This window comes from Ornithodoros turicata, unplaced genomic scaffold, assembly GCF_037126465.1.
Source record: "Ornithodoros turicata isolate Travis unplaced genomic scaffold, ASM3712646v1 Chromosome37, whole genome shotgun sequence".
NCBI lineage: Eukaryota > Metazoa > Arthropoda > Arachnida > Ixodida > Argasidae > Ornithodoros > Ornithodoros turicata.
Genome location: NW_026999367.1, coordinates 1,298,186 through 1,316,084, shown reverse-complemented (window position 1 = coordinate 1,316,084; position 17,899 = coordinate 1,298,186). Strand labels below are relative to the sequence as shown.

Below are 17,899 nucleotides of genomic sequence, written 5' to 3'. Positions count from 1 at the left end.
TCGCGAGACAATTCCATTAAAAACGCTCGGCCCATCCTACAGATAGCAATGCAAACGCGACTACCTTTGTTTAAACCCAATATTTCACGCAGTAGTGCACAAAATTATCGCTCGTGCCACCCGAAAAGGCACACACAAAGAACTTACTTGTCAAGTGGGGTCACAGCTTCACAAACGATCACGCGCACTGTCACATTTTTTGTAGCCACATCGAGTGTAAACCCAAAGTCAATTCACAACCACATAAATTCATATTACTCTTCAGGTCAATAATTATCCTACCATCGTCAAAACGCGGTACAGACATATACGTATACGAATGCGAAACAATACGTCTTCGTTCCCGATGTAATACGATATCGCCAGCCGACCGTCGCGAATCAAAAAAGAAAAGAATGCGCGTTCGCTATACATCCAAGAGAAAATTAGGTGTGGTTTTACGCAGCAATTATAGTACAGAATGGAATTCACTTCTTTTTGCTTTTATTTCCTTGCACCCATATATTTTGCAAGAATGCTATAGAGTGGAACGGGTAAATATGAACATCATTCGCTACGCACTGTAGCTCTCATCATTTTGAAACCACACCACTTAACATGTGTTCATAGGCCCTCACTAAATAGGTGAGACACTAATAACTGAAAATAAAATCAAATCAAATAATCATTCCAGCATCGTGGGCTGCAAGTTTGGGAACCCAACAGAGCAGTGCGCTCGCATCAACACGCCTTGGGCTGACTTTACACACCCGAAGCCTTTCTGAATACATTCTGCTGTCGCTGCAATAAAATATTTATCGCGAGGGTACTACAATGTCAGCTCTACTGCTGTTTAAGTGATAAAACAGTGCGCCAGAACGGCACCCCACGTCGGCTTGGACACGCGACGCACGCGCGTTACGGATTCCCTGAGTAAGCGCACTGTTTTATGCTGGATTGCGACGTCACCATAACATGTTGGGGCTTGTTTAGCAGTGTCTTTCTTGTTACAATTTTACCCGCCGCTAGTGTTAGCCGTTGAGTTTCGTACTGGTGTGTGGGGAGTGCTATTATTCCTGAGCGCTCCGTTTTAAGCCATTTCCCTGCTCGCTTAAAGGAATTTGTGTGCCCTTGTCCTGTGCTTTCTTTACGCAAGGGCAATGCGTCTGTGTATGTAGCACCATGCAAGAATTACCTGATAGCAGAAATGGGTGTCTTTTTCTTAGTTTATTAGCGTATGCTTCGGTTTTTGAAGTCATTGCAATTCAAGCACAAGTGCGCACAATTTTTTGTTTCCCATTCCCTTTTTCACCGGTTTTATGCAGAAGAAAGCTGCATGGTACAGCTGAATTCTTGAGAAGAGGGTTTGTATGTTTTTTGTTTGTTAGATGTCATTAGGAGCACGGTGTGTTGAGGAAGTAAGCTGTTTGCAGTTATAGGTATTTGTGCAGAAATGCTTGCATCTGAGCGCAGGACAGAAATTCCTAGCACGCCACCCTTAGTGTAAATTAATTATTTTGGATGTGAGACTGCTTCACTGCATGACAAGGCTGAAATGGGAGGAGAAAAAATTGATTGATTAATAGTGATCCAAGTAACAGGGCAATTATAGTTTCCATAGAAAATAGAATTTTAAGGCTCCTAAATTATAGTTGAGTGTAGGACGAACTTTTTGTCATAGTCTTTCTAAACTGCAATGCAATAATCATTAATATAGTAGGAATGCAATCACATCATATATCTGTTCCCGTAACGGCGTTCTGTCTAGTCCTGCGACGAGCGCGAATGGAACTTTGGCCCCAGGCTTTCGCGCCTTTTTGCTCGCAGGTGTAGCCTCAGACAACGAATGTATGAGCATAGAAAAGGTTGAGCGCCATGTATTACGTAAGCCGGGTTATGATGTTGAGTGTTCCAGGGTCACAATTATTATTTCAAAGAGCAGTGGTAGTTTACTGCTGTTGTGATTCTAATGACCATGATAAGCCTTTACAGTGAAAATCGCTAAGATCAGCGTTCACGCATGATACTTTTTTAATTTTAATGTAAGAATGAATATCATTAAGAGTAGGAAAAAAGAAATAATCCTGCAATTGAATAAATAATAGGGGTGTGATGTGGATGTGATTGCAGGAAGTGATGACATCATGCAGTCTTTCAGGTGTCTGGACCAATGCATTGATCGTTACTGGGAAAAAGTGTAGCAATAGAAAAATGGGAGGTTGGTCGATGGTGTGCATTGTCGTGTACGGATTTATGATGAGCATTGTTCTTCGAATAACAGGAGTGTGTGTGCTTAGAATAGTTGGATGCTGGTTTTCCACTTTGTTCAAGTGTTTCTCTGCATTTTTGTTCCCCTTGTTGTCGGACAAACATGCGATTTTGCCCGACGTAACAGTGGGTGTCCTGACCAGTTATGCTTTCCTTCTACATATAGTTCTGTTTTTCTTTTTGAAAAGACACATTCTTGTCTTGACGATAGTGCTGCCCTGAATGGGAGTAGTGCTAGAATGATTCTTAATATTTTGCGATTCAATTAGTTCAAAGACTAACTGCAAGGGGGACAGGTGCATGGCTTTAGTCAGGAGGAACAAAGCGTCATTATTCCGTTATCTGCCTGGCTCTCGGATGGGACAGACATGTCTCGATTAGCTCGTTGTATGTAGCCATTGATGATGTTACTTGTTAGGATATTCTGTTTTTTCCTGTATTCGCAAGTCTCATTTAGTAAGACTTTGGGAACGAAATACTTAATTCCTACAATCACCTCTCATGTGTGATGTTTTTCTCCGATACTTTTTTTGTTTCCTATGCAATCATTGTAGTAGAATGAAGGAAGTGGGATAGTGATTCAATAAACAACAGGTCCCCTGTCTAGAGCGTATGCGTCCTTGAGCCACGCACCTGCATGCTTGGGTGATGACATCATACCGTGACTTTATTGTTTCAGGTGGACCCCGAGGAGATGGGTTGGACATTAGTGAAAAAAAACAGTGTAGCCCTGAGCCAATAGGATGACGTCAGGACCAATGAGCAAAGCCTGCAGAGGGCGCAAGGATTCACTTCTCTCTTGGACACTGGCCGGTGTGGACGCGTTAATTCTGTTCCTAGCAATTGTGTTGGCCGTTAGTGGAAGAGCGTAGCTTCGGTGGGGTTCTGTTTGCCTCTGATGGGGTGCGGATGTGTCGTTCGTCACTCTTGAATGGCGTGCGACGATTGCGGTGGATTTTGTAATGAGCGGATTTACAATGAGGGAATGCGGTGTACGTGTCCAATGATGGTGAGTGTCTTTTTCACTCTGTTCAAGTGTTTTTCTGTGTTTGCTTTCCTCTGCTGCCCAGCACTCGTGCGATTTTTTCTCGTGTAACAGTGCTCCTGAGATGCCCCGACCTGCATGCTTTCTTCGTTGATTCATCTAGCTTTGTATTTTTTCTTTTTTGGATGAGAAATATTCATCTTGATAATTCTTGTCTTGATGATAACACTAGTGGTGGGCTCATTTATTGTGTAACTAATTATTTTTGTTGTTAGCTATTGATGGTTAGCATATTTACTCTTGCTTTCCCAGCCTCTGTATTATGAGTGTTTTTCTCCTCGCATGTTCAGAGCTGTCCTAACCTGCCCAGACATGTCATGATGACGTCACAGCTGATGTCACAGGATGTCCAGAACCGGTGGTCATAGCTGAAATGCTTTACAACCTGCCTCTGTGCTTCGTCGCCCGTGAGTTGGTTGCCGCCAACTCACAGCTGGCCTGAACACGAATTAGACGCTCCCCAATTAGTGTGATGATTCACTGAATGATGCTGATTACTGTGGGGGTCCCAATTAACTCTAATTGCTGATTAAATCCTGTAAGGCTAGTTGTGAGTTGGCGCCAGTCTGGGTCCAGTAATTACTACTTGTCATGTCATATAGTGCCACGCGATTCGCAAAGCGTTGGAAGTGCAATGATACAGCCGTGCATTTCTGACTACCTGGAAGAGAATTGCACGATTTTCTTTGAATTCAGTGAACTTGTGACAGTACTGAAATCGAGGAGGGCCGCAAAGACATGTATACCAGAATGTCAAAAGAGAAAACGAAAATCGAAAAGAGATTTGTGTACAAGCACGAAATAGAAATGAGAAAGAAAAAAAGAATGTATTATCGGTGTCCCGCTTTTTCTCTCTCAAACTGTTTCCCCTCCACTATGTTCCACATTTTCAATTCTATTGTCAAAGATCGCAGTTGCGTGGAGTTAGGTGTACCACTACTACACAGGGATATGCAGAAAAAGAAAAGAAAAGGTTTCATCATAAAGTGTCTTAAAGAAACGTAAACTCAAGAAGAGCTGCAATCAATTGAAAAGCAGGGAAGGTAAAAGGACACAGGCATAATCTCAACAACAAAGAAACGAAAAAACAAAAAGAGGCACTGGGCCTCAAGCATTATCACGATCTAGATGTCGATGCCAATGACCACACCCTTGAAACTAATCATAATAATAATTCGGAGCTTTACGTAACAATTATTTTCCATCATGTTCGAGCATAATAGGCGACTGGCAAAGGCATGTTTGAGGCCGTCCGCGCAATACGTGCGCTGGAAAACCTGTTACCAGCATTTTCATCTAGAACTATACCAATATTAGACAAATAACAAAAAAAAACAATACACAGGGTGTGGGTGCACACAGAAGTGCATAAATATTATTAGATCTGAGAACAGTAAAAAAAAGTGTGTTAAGCAGCTTCTGTGCCCCACCGCTGTCCACTCTAAACACGATGGCGGATAAATAAGCGCCGTTATTTCGCAAATTTATAACGCTTACTTCAAGACCGGATATATCCGCCACAGGGGTCAACCGCCACGGCTTATATACGCCACCACTCTATGCGCCGCGTCTATTATACGTCCCCAGTGTTATGCGCTGATCGCTTCAGCCAGCATACGATATTTCAAATAAACGCTACGCCTCCAACCACCACACTTCACCCACCTGTGTGGAAAGCAAATTCAGTACATCTTTATTGACCCCAGGCACACAAAGATCATGTACAGCACCAATACTTTTGGCACGTATGAGGCCTGCTGGTGTATTTCTAACCAGACAGGTCAGGCTACAGCATCGTCACAACATGCGCGTGCGGTTTTTGCAGGTGATCTTGGTGAATACATGTGCAATGCAGAATAACAGTGTTCCATTTTATATGCCTGAATCGAAATGCATTGCCCAGGTGGCAAATTAGATACAACAGCGACATACATTAAGCTGAACAATTTCCCTAGACATGTTTTTCCCTTGCCGATTCGACCAAGCAGTTTTACAGCATGTAACAGTACTCTACCAGGAACAGCAATTTCTGATGAACCGGAAGGACAGTGTAGTGGATGAGGCACTTGAACATACAAGGATTTGTTCATTGAAGTTGAGGGAGAGGGGTTACCATGATAAAACCAATCTGGGCTGCAGTGAACATAATATCTCATAGTACATTATACTCAACAGAACTAAAATAAGAGCAGAGTTATCAATGCTACCATTCCCGCTACCATACATACCATACCATACCATACAACGCTACCATATGATGCCCGTCCATTCTTACTCTAGTGGGCTGCAGTGTAGTGGGCTTACTCTAGTGGGCTGCAGTGTAGTGGGCTTACTCTAGTGGGCTGCACGAGCAATGAGCGCGTTAAAACGCGGTCCTATGAACTGCGCTTGTACCTGTCGGGGAGGGGCTGGCGGTATTACCGGATGACTGTTCCCTGTCGATGTCATGTGCAAATGCAGGACCGAGTGTCACCAGTTAAGTATGAAAGAAGAAAAAGTTTTACAGGGAGGAAAACTAAACGCGCGTGTAACATAACGTAACAGCCCAATCACTGAAAGGTGGTTTACCGGTATAGATGCACAGAGCTTCGTTTTCTTGGTCTGAGGCGACCACGGGAGCCGTTTTTGCTGGAACCATGGTTAATATTGCACGATGTCAACGGTCCGCTCATCCTGCCCGCCAGTCTAGACATCGGCCTTTGACAACTCAAGCGATGTCGCAATGTGTCACAGCCGTGGAGAAGCCACCTCAAAAACCAGCGCCGTCCGCCTCACTCTGACCCCTGGCGGGACCCGGACTGGTGCACGCAACGTGATGCAACGTGATCTTATTGCGTTATATTTGTCGTTGTTAACGTTTTGGTGGCGCTGCGGATAAGGCTAGGAGGCAATTAACGAGGGCAGCAAAACATACGCGCTTTTATCCGCCACCGGTTTTTACAACTGATATATCTATGTGTAACAAGTCAAGCTGGGAGCAGGGAATATTCCCTAGGCAAGTTATCAGAGGCGGACTCTGCTTTGTATTATGAGTACCCAAATATATCGTACTGTTCTTCTTCAGGCTTGGAGTGCAATCAGAAAGCAATATCCGATGCGGAAGATGTGTGCTTGAGGAAATACGTACAGGAACACGGCATCATTTCTAGAGGCCTGTTGTCCAGCAATGAAAAACGACTGTGCTGGTAAGCTCTTCGTCGCGTGTATCCGGCGGTTCCCCCCCTGACGTTTTTCCCGCGCACCTCGTGCGGGGCAGAGGCTTCGGTGTTTTATGTCCTGTCCTGTCGATAATGATACTTTAAGCTGCCTGCGGTTCCTCATAAGACACTGGCGGTACTCCAAGGAGTTATGATGTACTGCTAGAGAGGACAACACACTATGTGGTTTGGTTTGGAGAAAGATTAACGTGTATACTTCGAGCCATTTCACCGACAGCCCTAGCTGTCTGGTCCACCTGAGACATAACGGTTGCGTCTGCGGAGAGGAAAGAATCCGCGCGTCTGCGCATGAGTTGTGGATGGGTGGATGAATAGTCTCTTTTCTCGATCAGAGCGCCATGGATAGCGCTGGAGGGAAGCGCCATGGAATGCGGCTTTTTGATGCGGCCGCGCATTATGCGCGCAATCTGTTATGGCATGCGTTCCCTTTGTATTTAATTTTCATTGTTCTTACGAATGCAATTTCTAAAGTTGCTCAGTTACAGGTGGTTGGACAATACAATCCTAGGTGCAATGTCTCCTCGCATCTTCGTAAACTATTCCAGACTTTAAAAACTTGCAAAACTGGCAGGTCGCACGGTTGCACTTGCAACTGTGCAACTCTTCGACCATATGAGGCACACGCCGGGTATAGACGGAAGTGTGTGCATTAACTCGCAATATGGAGCACACGAAGCATACAAACCGGTTGTCTGCGTAGCGTTCTGTCTTCCTTCAACACCATGTCTACGTTTCATCCAAACCAAGTCGCTTGCATCAGCACTCTTGCAGCATGCATTTTATTTCCATCGCAGGAATCGCACACGCTCATACATGCATCCTATATGTATTTATTTATTTTAAATATAACCAACTACTTGAATGGGATATTCAACAAACAACTGCGCGTTTACAGGGCATGTCAGTATGAAATATGCACAAAACACATTACATACCGTTGCACACAGCGCCGTTCATAGCGATCTTCCCGCACATCTGGCTGTGTTCTCTCAAGCCTCATATTCGCCTACGAGCAATGCTCAAAGCATCGGTAACAACGTAGAGAAAGCGCCAATTGTACATTCTCACGCTTCGAGGTTTCGTAACAGACTGATGAATACGTCGTTGGGGGGGGGGGGGGGGGGAGAGACTTGGAGAAACGCTTACTCTTAAGCGCTGTTGAATGTTGCACGGAATGCAAAAACAGCTTCAAGTAAGAGCAACAGCGACAACAATTCTCAACAATTTCCGAGGCGAACGAATCACTATGTGGTGCGGCATTGAATACGTGTTACAACGCGCCCTCCTTGGCCTTTGCACCAGCGGCCAGCCTCCGCGACATTGGGCAACGGCTATTTGATTTGTTAGGAATAAATTTTAATTTCACATTTCCATTCAATTTTCATTTCCTTAAGTGCCATATTTTTCGATACAATGCGTATTCTGGAATTTCATTTGTCCTAATAAGACCACTTCCTCGAATTAGTTCATTTTCTGCACGGACGTACAGCGTTCATGCTAATCATACCATTACTCAATTTTAGAATGAACATGTACCATCAATCACTATTACGCCCATTCCTTCAACAACTGGCGTCTCACTTATTGTATTACCAACATGCCAAGCAGCATGTTTGATTTCGTTCAATCATTTTGAAAGGAGTTTCTCATTGATACCCATTAGAACAATTCTTCCAACTGACTTCTCATTCCTTGTATTGGCGAAGTCTGTGATACATGAAATGCTGGATCTCATTAAATCAATTGCAAATCAGCCTTTCTCATTGGCACCCATTACACCAATTCATTCATTCGGTTCCTTATTCCGTGGTAGCGGTCTTCGCAACACAACGCGGCGGAACCCAGTTTCGTGAAGGCAGCTTCACTGCAAACGTCCAATTCAGTCAATGATAAATAGTCGTCCTGTACACGTTGAACGAATTGGAAGTTTGATTTCTCATTGAATCTAAATAAAATTGCGGGAAGAATTCAATGTGATCACGTCTTGTATTCCCTGCAGGGTTGTGATTCAATGTCACGTGTTGTCTGTCTTACAATCCTGAGCTGGTTTGTAATTAGTGCGAATAGTAATAGTAGAATTTATTAGCCACGAGAAGGTCCGGGTCATGTAACAGATATTTGTCTGCTATCTTTTGCAGCATGTTGGACTACAAGAAGAGTTGTGTTCCAGACCAATTAAAACCAAAAGGCTGTGGTGAACAACTTCTTCAAAATTATGTTGTCAAGGTACAGAGTGAAATGAGATACCAATGTGCATCATCGAGCTCGATGTGTGAGTATAAGCACAGGAAGAGAGCTGGCGCATAATGCATCCTACATGTGTTCGGAGAACAGTAGCTCTGATTACGTCGGTGGCAAAGGTCACCATATCTCAGGAGGAGTGTGTTCTAACTGGTTATAGCCTCTGCTGTTTTTCGTTCTCGTTTTAAGGATTGCTACATTTTTTATATATTTAAATATTTCATTAATTAGTAATGTTGATCACAACAAAGGTGGTAGTGTTACCAGCATTATCGGAACAATTATTTACATATTCAACATGATGGCACGAAATCAATCGGATGGCAACCGACGGAATTCAAAGAACCGTATCGTTAGAGCAGGGAATTGAGGGCGTGGCATGAAATTTGTGAGTGAGAATACTCCTTCGACACGACACGCTTATCGGCAGGGCCTGATCAGCGGTGCAGCTTGTGTTTGAAGAAGCGACACAAGAAGGCCAAACAGAAGATGACGCTTCCCTGCTGGGTCAGATCATGCTGCACAAGCTGAATGCGTCAGTATAAAACCCAATAAGACACATGAGAGAAAACGCAGAAAAGCAACGGCTCCACACTTCCAAACCAAACCAAATGGTGTATTTTCTAGAACTTACTGCATAGTATTTTTTTATTTCCTCTTAACAGTAGAATTGTTTGATATGTACAAGGTGCTTTTTATTCGATACATATATTATTAAAAAGCGGTGAGAGCAGCACTGATGTCATCTTCGCAGCGACTTATGCGGTCAGGCGGATACCCGTAGGGCAGTGTATGCAAGTACTGGACGAAAAATGTGTTAAGTTCATTAATCAACGAAGTCATTGCATGTTTTCTGGGAAACATTCATTACTGATCGTCTTGATCAAACAGCCAAGAAGCTAACGTACCTTGATATATAAATTGACAAACCTTTGCTATGCGAGTGAACCAAAACCAGGACTACGCATGTACCTACGTACGCACTACGCCGGTGCCGTTTTTGTCGGCGGCGATTGGTCAACTTTGGGTATGGTGGCCATGTGACGTCAGACAGGGAGGTACTCGGGTTCGAATCCCGGTTCAGCTGTGCCGTCTCGATTTTTCGTGTTTTTCTTGTCTGTTTTCTTTTCTCGTCGTCCCTCAGACGCTGTCATATATATGTCAGCAGAGTCCCCGTCGAAGTCGGCCCAGGACGCACATTCCCCCATAGTGGTAGTCGTGACATTGCCCACCGCGTGAGTTTGTGCGTTACACACAGAAAAATAAAAGAAGACAAAAACGAGGCTGAGAGCAAACAGGACACATCTGAACAATGCATGTTCTTCGTGTGCGCTCATTTTGCTGTTATTCATTTATTTATTTATTTATCTTTTAACTTTTGGCCCTATCTAAACTTTTGGCCCTTCACACTTGACTCGCAACAGAACACTTCCTTCCATCAGCTGCGCTAGTCGCGGAAATACAAATCTATTTCATAGCAAGCACATAATTTCGTGGAGGACTCGTGTATTTTCTAGCACGGTTTCCCGGAACCCGATGCAGTTCCCTTAAGGTTCTGGTGATGGAAAATCTCACACCGTTCTAAAAGGATGACACAGTGAATTCTGAAATCCCTCGACTGAGAACACACTGAGACCATATTTCAGAACACCTCCCTCCCTCACTAGCACGTGTACCCCTCCTCCACCGGCATGCGTTCTGTGAAAAGGCAGTAGAGTCCAAGGCAGAAATGGGGAATGTTACTTCTTGGGCGTATCTTTTTGGCAGAGTTCGTCTAATGTACTAAAATTCGTCATTTAGCAGATCGGAAGGGCTTATGATTATTACGAATTATGATGAGCCAAGCCCTTGATTCCTTTGTAGTGGCGGGTATCACGTTGTTGTTCTTGACCATGACAGCTTCCCGCTTGCTTTTACAAAGAGCGCTCCCGATGTCCGACGCTCCCTGATATGTTTCTCTTCGCGATTGCGTGTTAGCGTTAGGAGTGAGCGACTTACATACATGGACAGATGGAGAGGACAGCCGGAAGAAGTGGGGGTTGGTGTGCCTCCTGGTCTGACTTCAGGGGGAAACTGTGTCAACATTCGTCTGAAAGTTCTGCTCCCAAAAAATCAGTGGCGATTCAGCTGCAAATGCGAGAGAAATGCGTTAGCAGTAAGCGCCTTTTCCGGTCCATACTTGACTTCCGCGTACCGACTTCCGGTCTAAACCCGACTTCTGATTGTCCACTTCTGGCCTCAACCGCACTTCCAGTTCTCCACCTCCAGTCTACAGGGTGTTTCATTTAACTGCTTGCAACACTATAGCTCTAACGACTGGTTTATCCCCGGGTCTGCAGAAATGTACCCGGACTTCCGAAACTTGGATGGAGCATGTTTCCGTCACGCCAAAAGAGCGCTCGATCGCAGCGCCCTCCCACGTGCACTTGACGAAAAAGGAGATATGCGATCCTTTCCACCTACACTCTTATCTATCATCCTTGTATGGTGCCGTATCTTCTACACGATCAGAGGGCGCAGTGACGATGACAACGCGGCCCCAAGCAGCACAATGTACTGAAAGTCGAGTGCAATAGGGGTGGACGGTATGTGCCTTATCGATGTTCTTTAGTTCCACGAGGCTGTTCAAGGCCTTCCACCTACCCGTCCACCCCTATTGCACTCGACTTTCGGTACATTGTGCTGCTTGGGGCGCTTTGTCTTTTAATGTTTGTTTGATTTCCTCCTGTTTTTTCGCCGTGATGCAACTGAAAGTACGGGACAAGAAATGTTATCTTTCAGCCGAAACACCTTGATTCTTTGTTCACTTTCGTCTCCGTACACGCACTCCTTGTTGGGTGCTCTGCGGGTCAAATAATGCCCTATGCCAACGAAGAAAAAGCTGACATGGAGCTTGCCCTAGGTGCTGCACAGAGCAATAAGAAAAAGGCAGTGAAGATTTTTCAGATGTGGCATCTCGGCAGGAGACCAAGCCCTGCGACGATTGTTCGTCAGTACGAGACGCTAAAAGAATTTGGCAAGTTTTCCCGAAAGAGTCGTAGGTCATCGACACCTTCAGGCGACGTTCGAACGAACACCCTGGCGTTCTTTGAGGCACACCCTCTAGCCAGCATCCGCGAGGCCAGCAGTCAGAGTGGCGTTCCGTTGTCGACGGTGTGGAGGGTCGCAAAGAGGCCTTCCTTACCACGTTCAACTGCATCAACATTTGCAGCAAGGAGACTTCGAAAACCGGTTGCACTATGCCAACTGGCTTTTGCGCACTGTCGGTCAGAAACCGCTATTTTTGAATAACGTCACCTGGACGGACGAGGCAAACTTCTCTCGGGACGCGTAGGTGAACCTGCACAACGCTAATTATTGGAGTACCACCAATCCCCATTGGCTTCGCAAGTCCCGTCATCAATACAAATGGTCCCTCAACGTCTGGTACGGCATCTGCGACGGGACACTCATTGGACCCCTCTTCCTTGATGCGAGATTAACCGTGGACTGATACCTAAACGAGGTCCTTCAGGGCCCCGTGGAAGAGTTCTACACCAACCTCCCACTCGCGCGATATGGCCAACTGTGGCTTCAGCATGATGGCGCTCCCGCACACAGCTCCAGCCCAGCTCGCGCCTATCCCGACTACGCATTTCCTAACCAGTGGGTGGGAAGGTTCGGACCAGTGCCATGGCCTGTCAGATCCGCGGATCTTACGCCTCTGGTTTCTTCTTGTGGGGATATGTGAAGGACCGCGTGTACGTCGAGGACACGACAAAACCTGATGCGTTCAAGGCGAAGATCACTCAAGTTTGCCGTGAAATCCCAAGGACATGTTGTGGAGGGCGACCGAGAACACAATCAGGAGATGCCGATTTTGTGTGATGGCGCACGGCGACCTCTTCGAGCATCTGGTCTGAATGCCCATAATATTGTTTCTGTTATGTTGGAATACATGTGCGAAATGCAGACTCACGTGGTTCTATCTTAAAATAAGTTGTCATTAAAATAAGTTACACCAAAAAGAGGTAATTACTTTTATCTTGCCGTTTTCTGTTTTCCCTGTGCAGCACTCAAGGGAAGCATCATACCCGCTGGCTCTTCGCTGGAACAAACCATTGCTTGTGCCACAAACCATTTTACAGAGAGTGGCTGTAAATGAGTTAATGCGCAAATTTTAAAAGAGCGGCATAAGAAATGCCACCCGCGACAGCTCATCCTTGTGTTCTCTGGTTTGGTTGCTTTTTTTTCTTTTACGTGGAAAGATAATCTTCCATGTCGCATACTTTGCTTCACGGCGAAACAATGAAAAAGAGGAGAAAATCAAACAAACAATAAAAAGAGCGGTAGGATTCGAACCCACCACCTCCCAGTCTTCAGCACGACCTTGGTTACCACTAACGAGCGGACGCCGTAGCCCACTCGGCCATGTCGCTGGTTTTCCACTTATTACTTAGTCAATTGCGGTACAAAAATATTCTGAAACACTTTAGGCTACTAGTAATACGACGCGATTAGTTTCGGTTGTGATGCGTTGTGATGCAATGAGCCGTTATTTTTTTAAGGTGGGGTTTGAGTTAAATGAAACACCCTGTATACTTGACATCCTATACTACGCTTTCAATTACCCTGTGATTACCCTTTAATTACCGAAGGTACCCTCAGGTTACATGAGGCAATCTTCAATTTCATTTAATTCCATTTAATTACATTTACTTGCTTTAATTTGTCTCAATTTCCCTTTAATTGACAGTAATTACCTTTTATTACATTTAATTAGCTCTGGCCACACACGGTTACTTTCGGTAATCTTTAATTTCATTTAATCTTTCTCTTAATTAGATTTACCTTACATTCATAACCTTTAAACTCAACTTTCTTGCTTTAATTACTCCGAATTACCTTCAATTATCCTTACTATTCAAAAACCTTCGAATACTTCCATTTCAAATGGCTTACCTCCATTTACATTTACCCTCTTATATCCCTTCTACATGTCCACTTATAAGCAGGGGGAAACGCTGACGACACAGACAACACGATCGGTTGTATTGTCTTTGTTTCGCCGCGTTTCGACATGATTTTTGTAGTTACTGAAAAACATCGAACATCGATCCACTCTCCCGCACCACCGGTCTCCCGGTTCCCCAGTCCATTGATGCTGTTAGTTTCTCAGGCCGCCGTTGTATATGGTGCTACGGGTACGCGTCCACTAAATGTCTGCTTCTCAAATGAATAATTCTTATAAGACCCTTTGAGTTGGAAATGCCATTTCCTTCGCTCGCCACCTTATGGAATGCGATATATGTCGAGTATCTCCCTTCGGCACGTGTCCCTCTCTGAGCAACGCCAGACGGCCTGAGATACGGTGCCTACATGGGCACGGTACTTTTCGTTCGAGTAGGATGATAGCCATGTGCATTGTATGAGAAACCGTGCTGTCAGTAGAGAGGTATCCTTTGCTTGACTTTTTTTTGACAGCGTTGGAATCAGCGCGAGTCTACCAATTATCTAACATAATCTAACGTAAGCTAGGCTTCCACCAGAAATCGCGAAAAACCATAGACATCTATGCAGGAGGAGTGAGTATTGACATGTTTGTCTACTTCCTCCTACTTTTTACCTGTTGGTTGTGTATGCACTTCGAGTTTCCTTATCTTTCGCATCCTAGACAACTCGCGCCGTCGCTACCGTTGCTGGACTGTAGTAAATTAGCGCTATTTCAATCACTTAAGATACGTGCCTATCTCACGTGGATTACATGTCGCTGTTTCTGCGCTATTCTGCTTTGGGCTGTTTTGCACATGAAAATGTAACAACTAATATTCCAAGGTACGTTCATCTCTCAGGGGGTTCAATAAGGGCGATGGAGTTGAATAATGGTTGTCTCGGATAAATGCTATGCCAGATTTCGCGAAAAATATGTAAGCATCTAACAAATAAGTCATTTAACGTATTGTTACCACTTCCTCGTGCAGTAGTTGCATACATTGTGTTGCACGCAGTACACCTGGCCGAATAACATACCTGCCGAAGATGGCATCAGCGCTGCTCTCAAAGCTTTCTTATGAAATACCTGTGTCGAATAAAAAGAAAAAACTTGTATACATTTACATCAACAGTTTCTGGACGCAATTGTGTTTTCTTATTATGTTGCGGTACAGTTTTCGCAGCGCAGAAATTTAGTTTGGAGACCCTTAAATAAATGTCGATTGTAGTACAAAAATATTATCGTACATTGCAAACCTCGTACGCCTCACAATCCCCCGTTCAGAGGTAAATTTTAAAAATTTACCGTAGTTTATGCAGTACAGGAAATCTTCTAAGAAGGGAACAGCCTCAGGACGAGAGCCGCGAATATTTCGAACAGAGCTGTTCGAAAGATCAGCGGCTCTAGTCCTGAGGCATTCCCTTCATACGTCTTTACCGGTTAGCTGAATTTTTTACCCATGTACGGAGCCTTGTAAGGTACCTCATAGAAGGTACTATGCCTGTAGGGTATGCCACTTCAAAGGTACAGCACTTATAACTAACAGATCATAGGGTTTACAGGTGGTATATGTATGCACCAAGTACTCAGATAAGGTAGGTACATCGTCTTGGCACTCCTTATCTGGTATGCTCTACATGAGTATACATTTTGAATACGGTATACAATGTACATTTTGACTGGTACATTGGTTATTGGGTATGTGTGTTCAGCGGTATAGAAATTTACAGGCTGTGCTGGCATTTGATGCACATGTCAACGTCGTTAGAAATATTTATACATCTCAGGGTGTAAATCGCCTGTGCTATAACTTGTGCAATGGCTTTGATGCCTGTGGAAGACTAGAATTTATACCGCAGTGGTATGTGAACAATGGTGTTGAAACGTATTTCCGACGGTTGACTTCCTAATCTAGCTCGCAAGAAAATTTAACAAAAACGACCTTTGATAGCAACAATGACTACAAGAAGGAAGTTGGTAATACTTTTTTACTTGTCGTCGTTTTTACGTCTCGACACAACTCCGCATTGGGAAGGAGAGGCAATAAATTGGGTGGGGACGGTGTCAGGGTGCACGGCTGTTGGTTTAACTTGAAGTAACGTGAAAGCGAAAGTGAATGTCAATATATGGGTGTCCATCCACACAGATGGATGCGGCGTCATGTTCCGCGCACGTCCCCTCAACTTCGAGACACACCGGAAACGCTCTCGCTTCCTCGGCGCTGGACATTTCAATACGATGTAGAGCCCCTGGGCTTCTCTTTCGAATGATATGCAGCATCTCTATTTGACGCTCGCTCTTCGGGCTGCGGCTGATGTTTTGAATTTTTTAACTTTTTGCACACTTATTTTAAGTATTCCGCAAAGAAATATCGTCTAAGGTCCATTTGTCCCTATCGTCCAAAGTTCATTCTCACTTAAGGTGATTGATCTCCACAAGCACTACACAAAGAGACCGGTACTACTCCGACGTGATCTCATGGTCGTGTGACCGAGTTGACCATATATCCAATTGAACGACACCGACTCCGGTGTCACGGAATTCCGAACTTACAAAGACGAGACTATATAGGCGTTTTCATTTTGACCCTGTGTCGGTCAGATTCGAAGGCCGTTTCACGTCAAATATGTTGGCACGGTCACCAAGCATGGGTGTGAACCGCAGTGAAAAAGTGTGTGCACATTACGTCACACGTAAAAAATATGTGGGAAAGTTTCTACCAAACACGTTCCAGGCAGTTGTTCGAGACTGTGCTCACTTCCGTCGAAGCCTCGTTCCCAGGATTAGATCTGAACGTGCCCTATCTTGAAAATGTGTTCCACCCGCAAAGGAGCAGGATACGGAAATGTACTGAGTGGTAGATGATCTCGTATATGTGCATGAGCGGGGCAACATAAAGTTTTTTCTACATTGAAATTATGAATAACCTATTAGTACGCACACAAGCGACGCCCATGTTGCAAAGTTTTTCGGTTTACAATCGTACCTCTACTGTCAAGACCCAGGAAAGCTCGCGCCTCTTGCTGGTGGCCTTGCCGATTGGTCTGATTTGGTATTTTTGCTAGTTTTCGCTACCAGTTTAGATATACCTTGGTTCCAGTGTGTTGGGTGAGCATGTGTGGAGTTCTCTGCATTATAACCGGAATTCTGCAGAGAAATAGAATTGATCCAGTGGACGTGATGTCAGTGTTAGATATGGCATGTCATGTAATATGTCAAAATACTTTAAGCACGGTGCTCACATTGTGCTACAACAGAAGTTTCCGCCGTTAAGTCAGCCGCCGTGATTCAGCGAACCGTTAGCATGTTACGCAGATGGTTCAAGAACACAACGAGTGAGACGTGCGATGGTAACTGAGACATGTCTGGGAGCACATCCAGTGGCGTAGCCATGGGGGGCTAGGGGGGGCTCGAGCCCCCCTACCTGCCGCGGACCGACCCACGGAAATCGTGCAAATCCGAGGAGAAAATAATATTTGGGGGGGGGGGGGGTGACAGTGTCACGATCGCGAAAGTTCTTACAGTTCATGGCGTCTAAGCAGCAATCTTGAATGGTTTTCAAAGTATGAGCTTTTCAAAATCCTTCCAATCTCGTGACACAACCTCATTGGACATGACAGCCTATACATGTAATCGTATTGTGCATGTCCAAATCAATTATTTTCATTCTGTTTTTTTTAACCGCATTGTGCAGCGTGCACGAGTATGTGTGTGTTGTCGCACCCAGGATCAGCGGGGGGGGGCGAGTTTTCGTATCGAGCCCCCCCTACCTTGAAGGTCTGGCTACGCCACTGATCACATCACTTACCAAGTATCATGTCAATCTTCAGTGCTGAAGTCTATGGGGTGGTCATACATTAAATTACGTCTTGAACACACCGCTCCACGGTTACCTACCTACCTGAAAGCAATATGCAATTTAATAACCTAGAGAAACTTTCTCGTTCTGAGAGCCCTGTGGCCAGTAAAATAATCAGACCTTTCGTTCAGGTTTTGCTGGGTACTGGACCATGGGGTATAGGCAGAAATGAATTTACTGACACAGCTGTTGTTGCCGCTCACAAATTTGAACCGTACATTTTTCTATAGAAACTCCTTTCCACGTGCCATTAGACTATCGAATCGTTTACCTTCACCCATAAGTCACAGTTGTAAATCATACATTATATAAAACTG

General features: G+C 44.6%; 1 protein-coding gene across 1 annotated transcript in view; it reads left to right on the top strand.

The window, feature by feature from the left end:
* Nucleotides 1-17,899, top strand: part of LOC135374001 (uncharacterized) — a 218,395-nt gene that overhangs the window by 25,474 nt on the left and 175,022 nt on the right. The window contains exons 4-5 of the mRNA XM_064607019.1: nucleotides 6,357-6,477; nucleotides 8,649-8,782. Of these exons, the coding sequence (XP_064463089.1) occupies nucleotides 6,357-6,477; nucleotides 8,649-8,782 (255 nt within the window). The remainder of the gene's footprint in view (nucleotides 1-6,356; nucleotides 6,478-8,648; nucleotides 8,783-17,899) is intronic.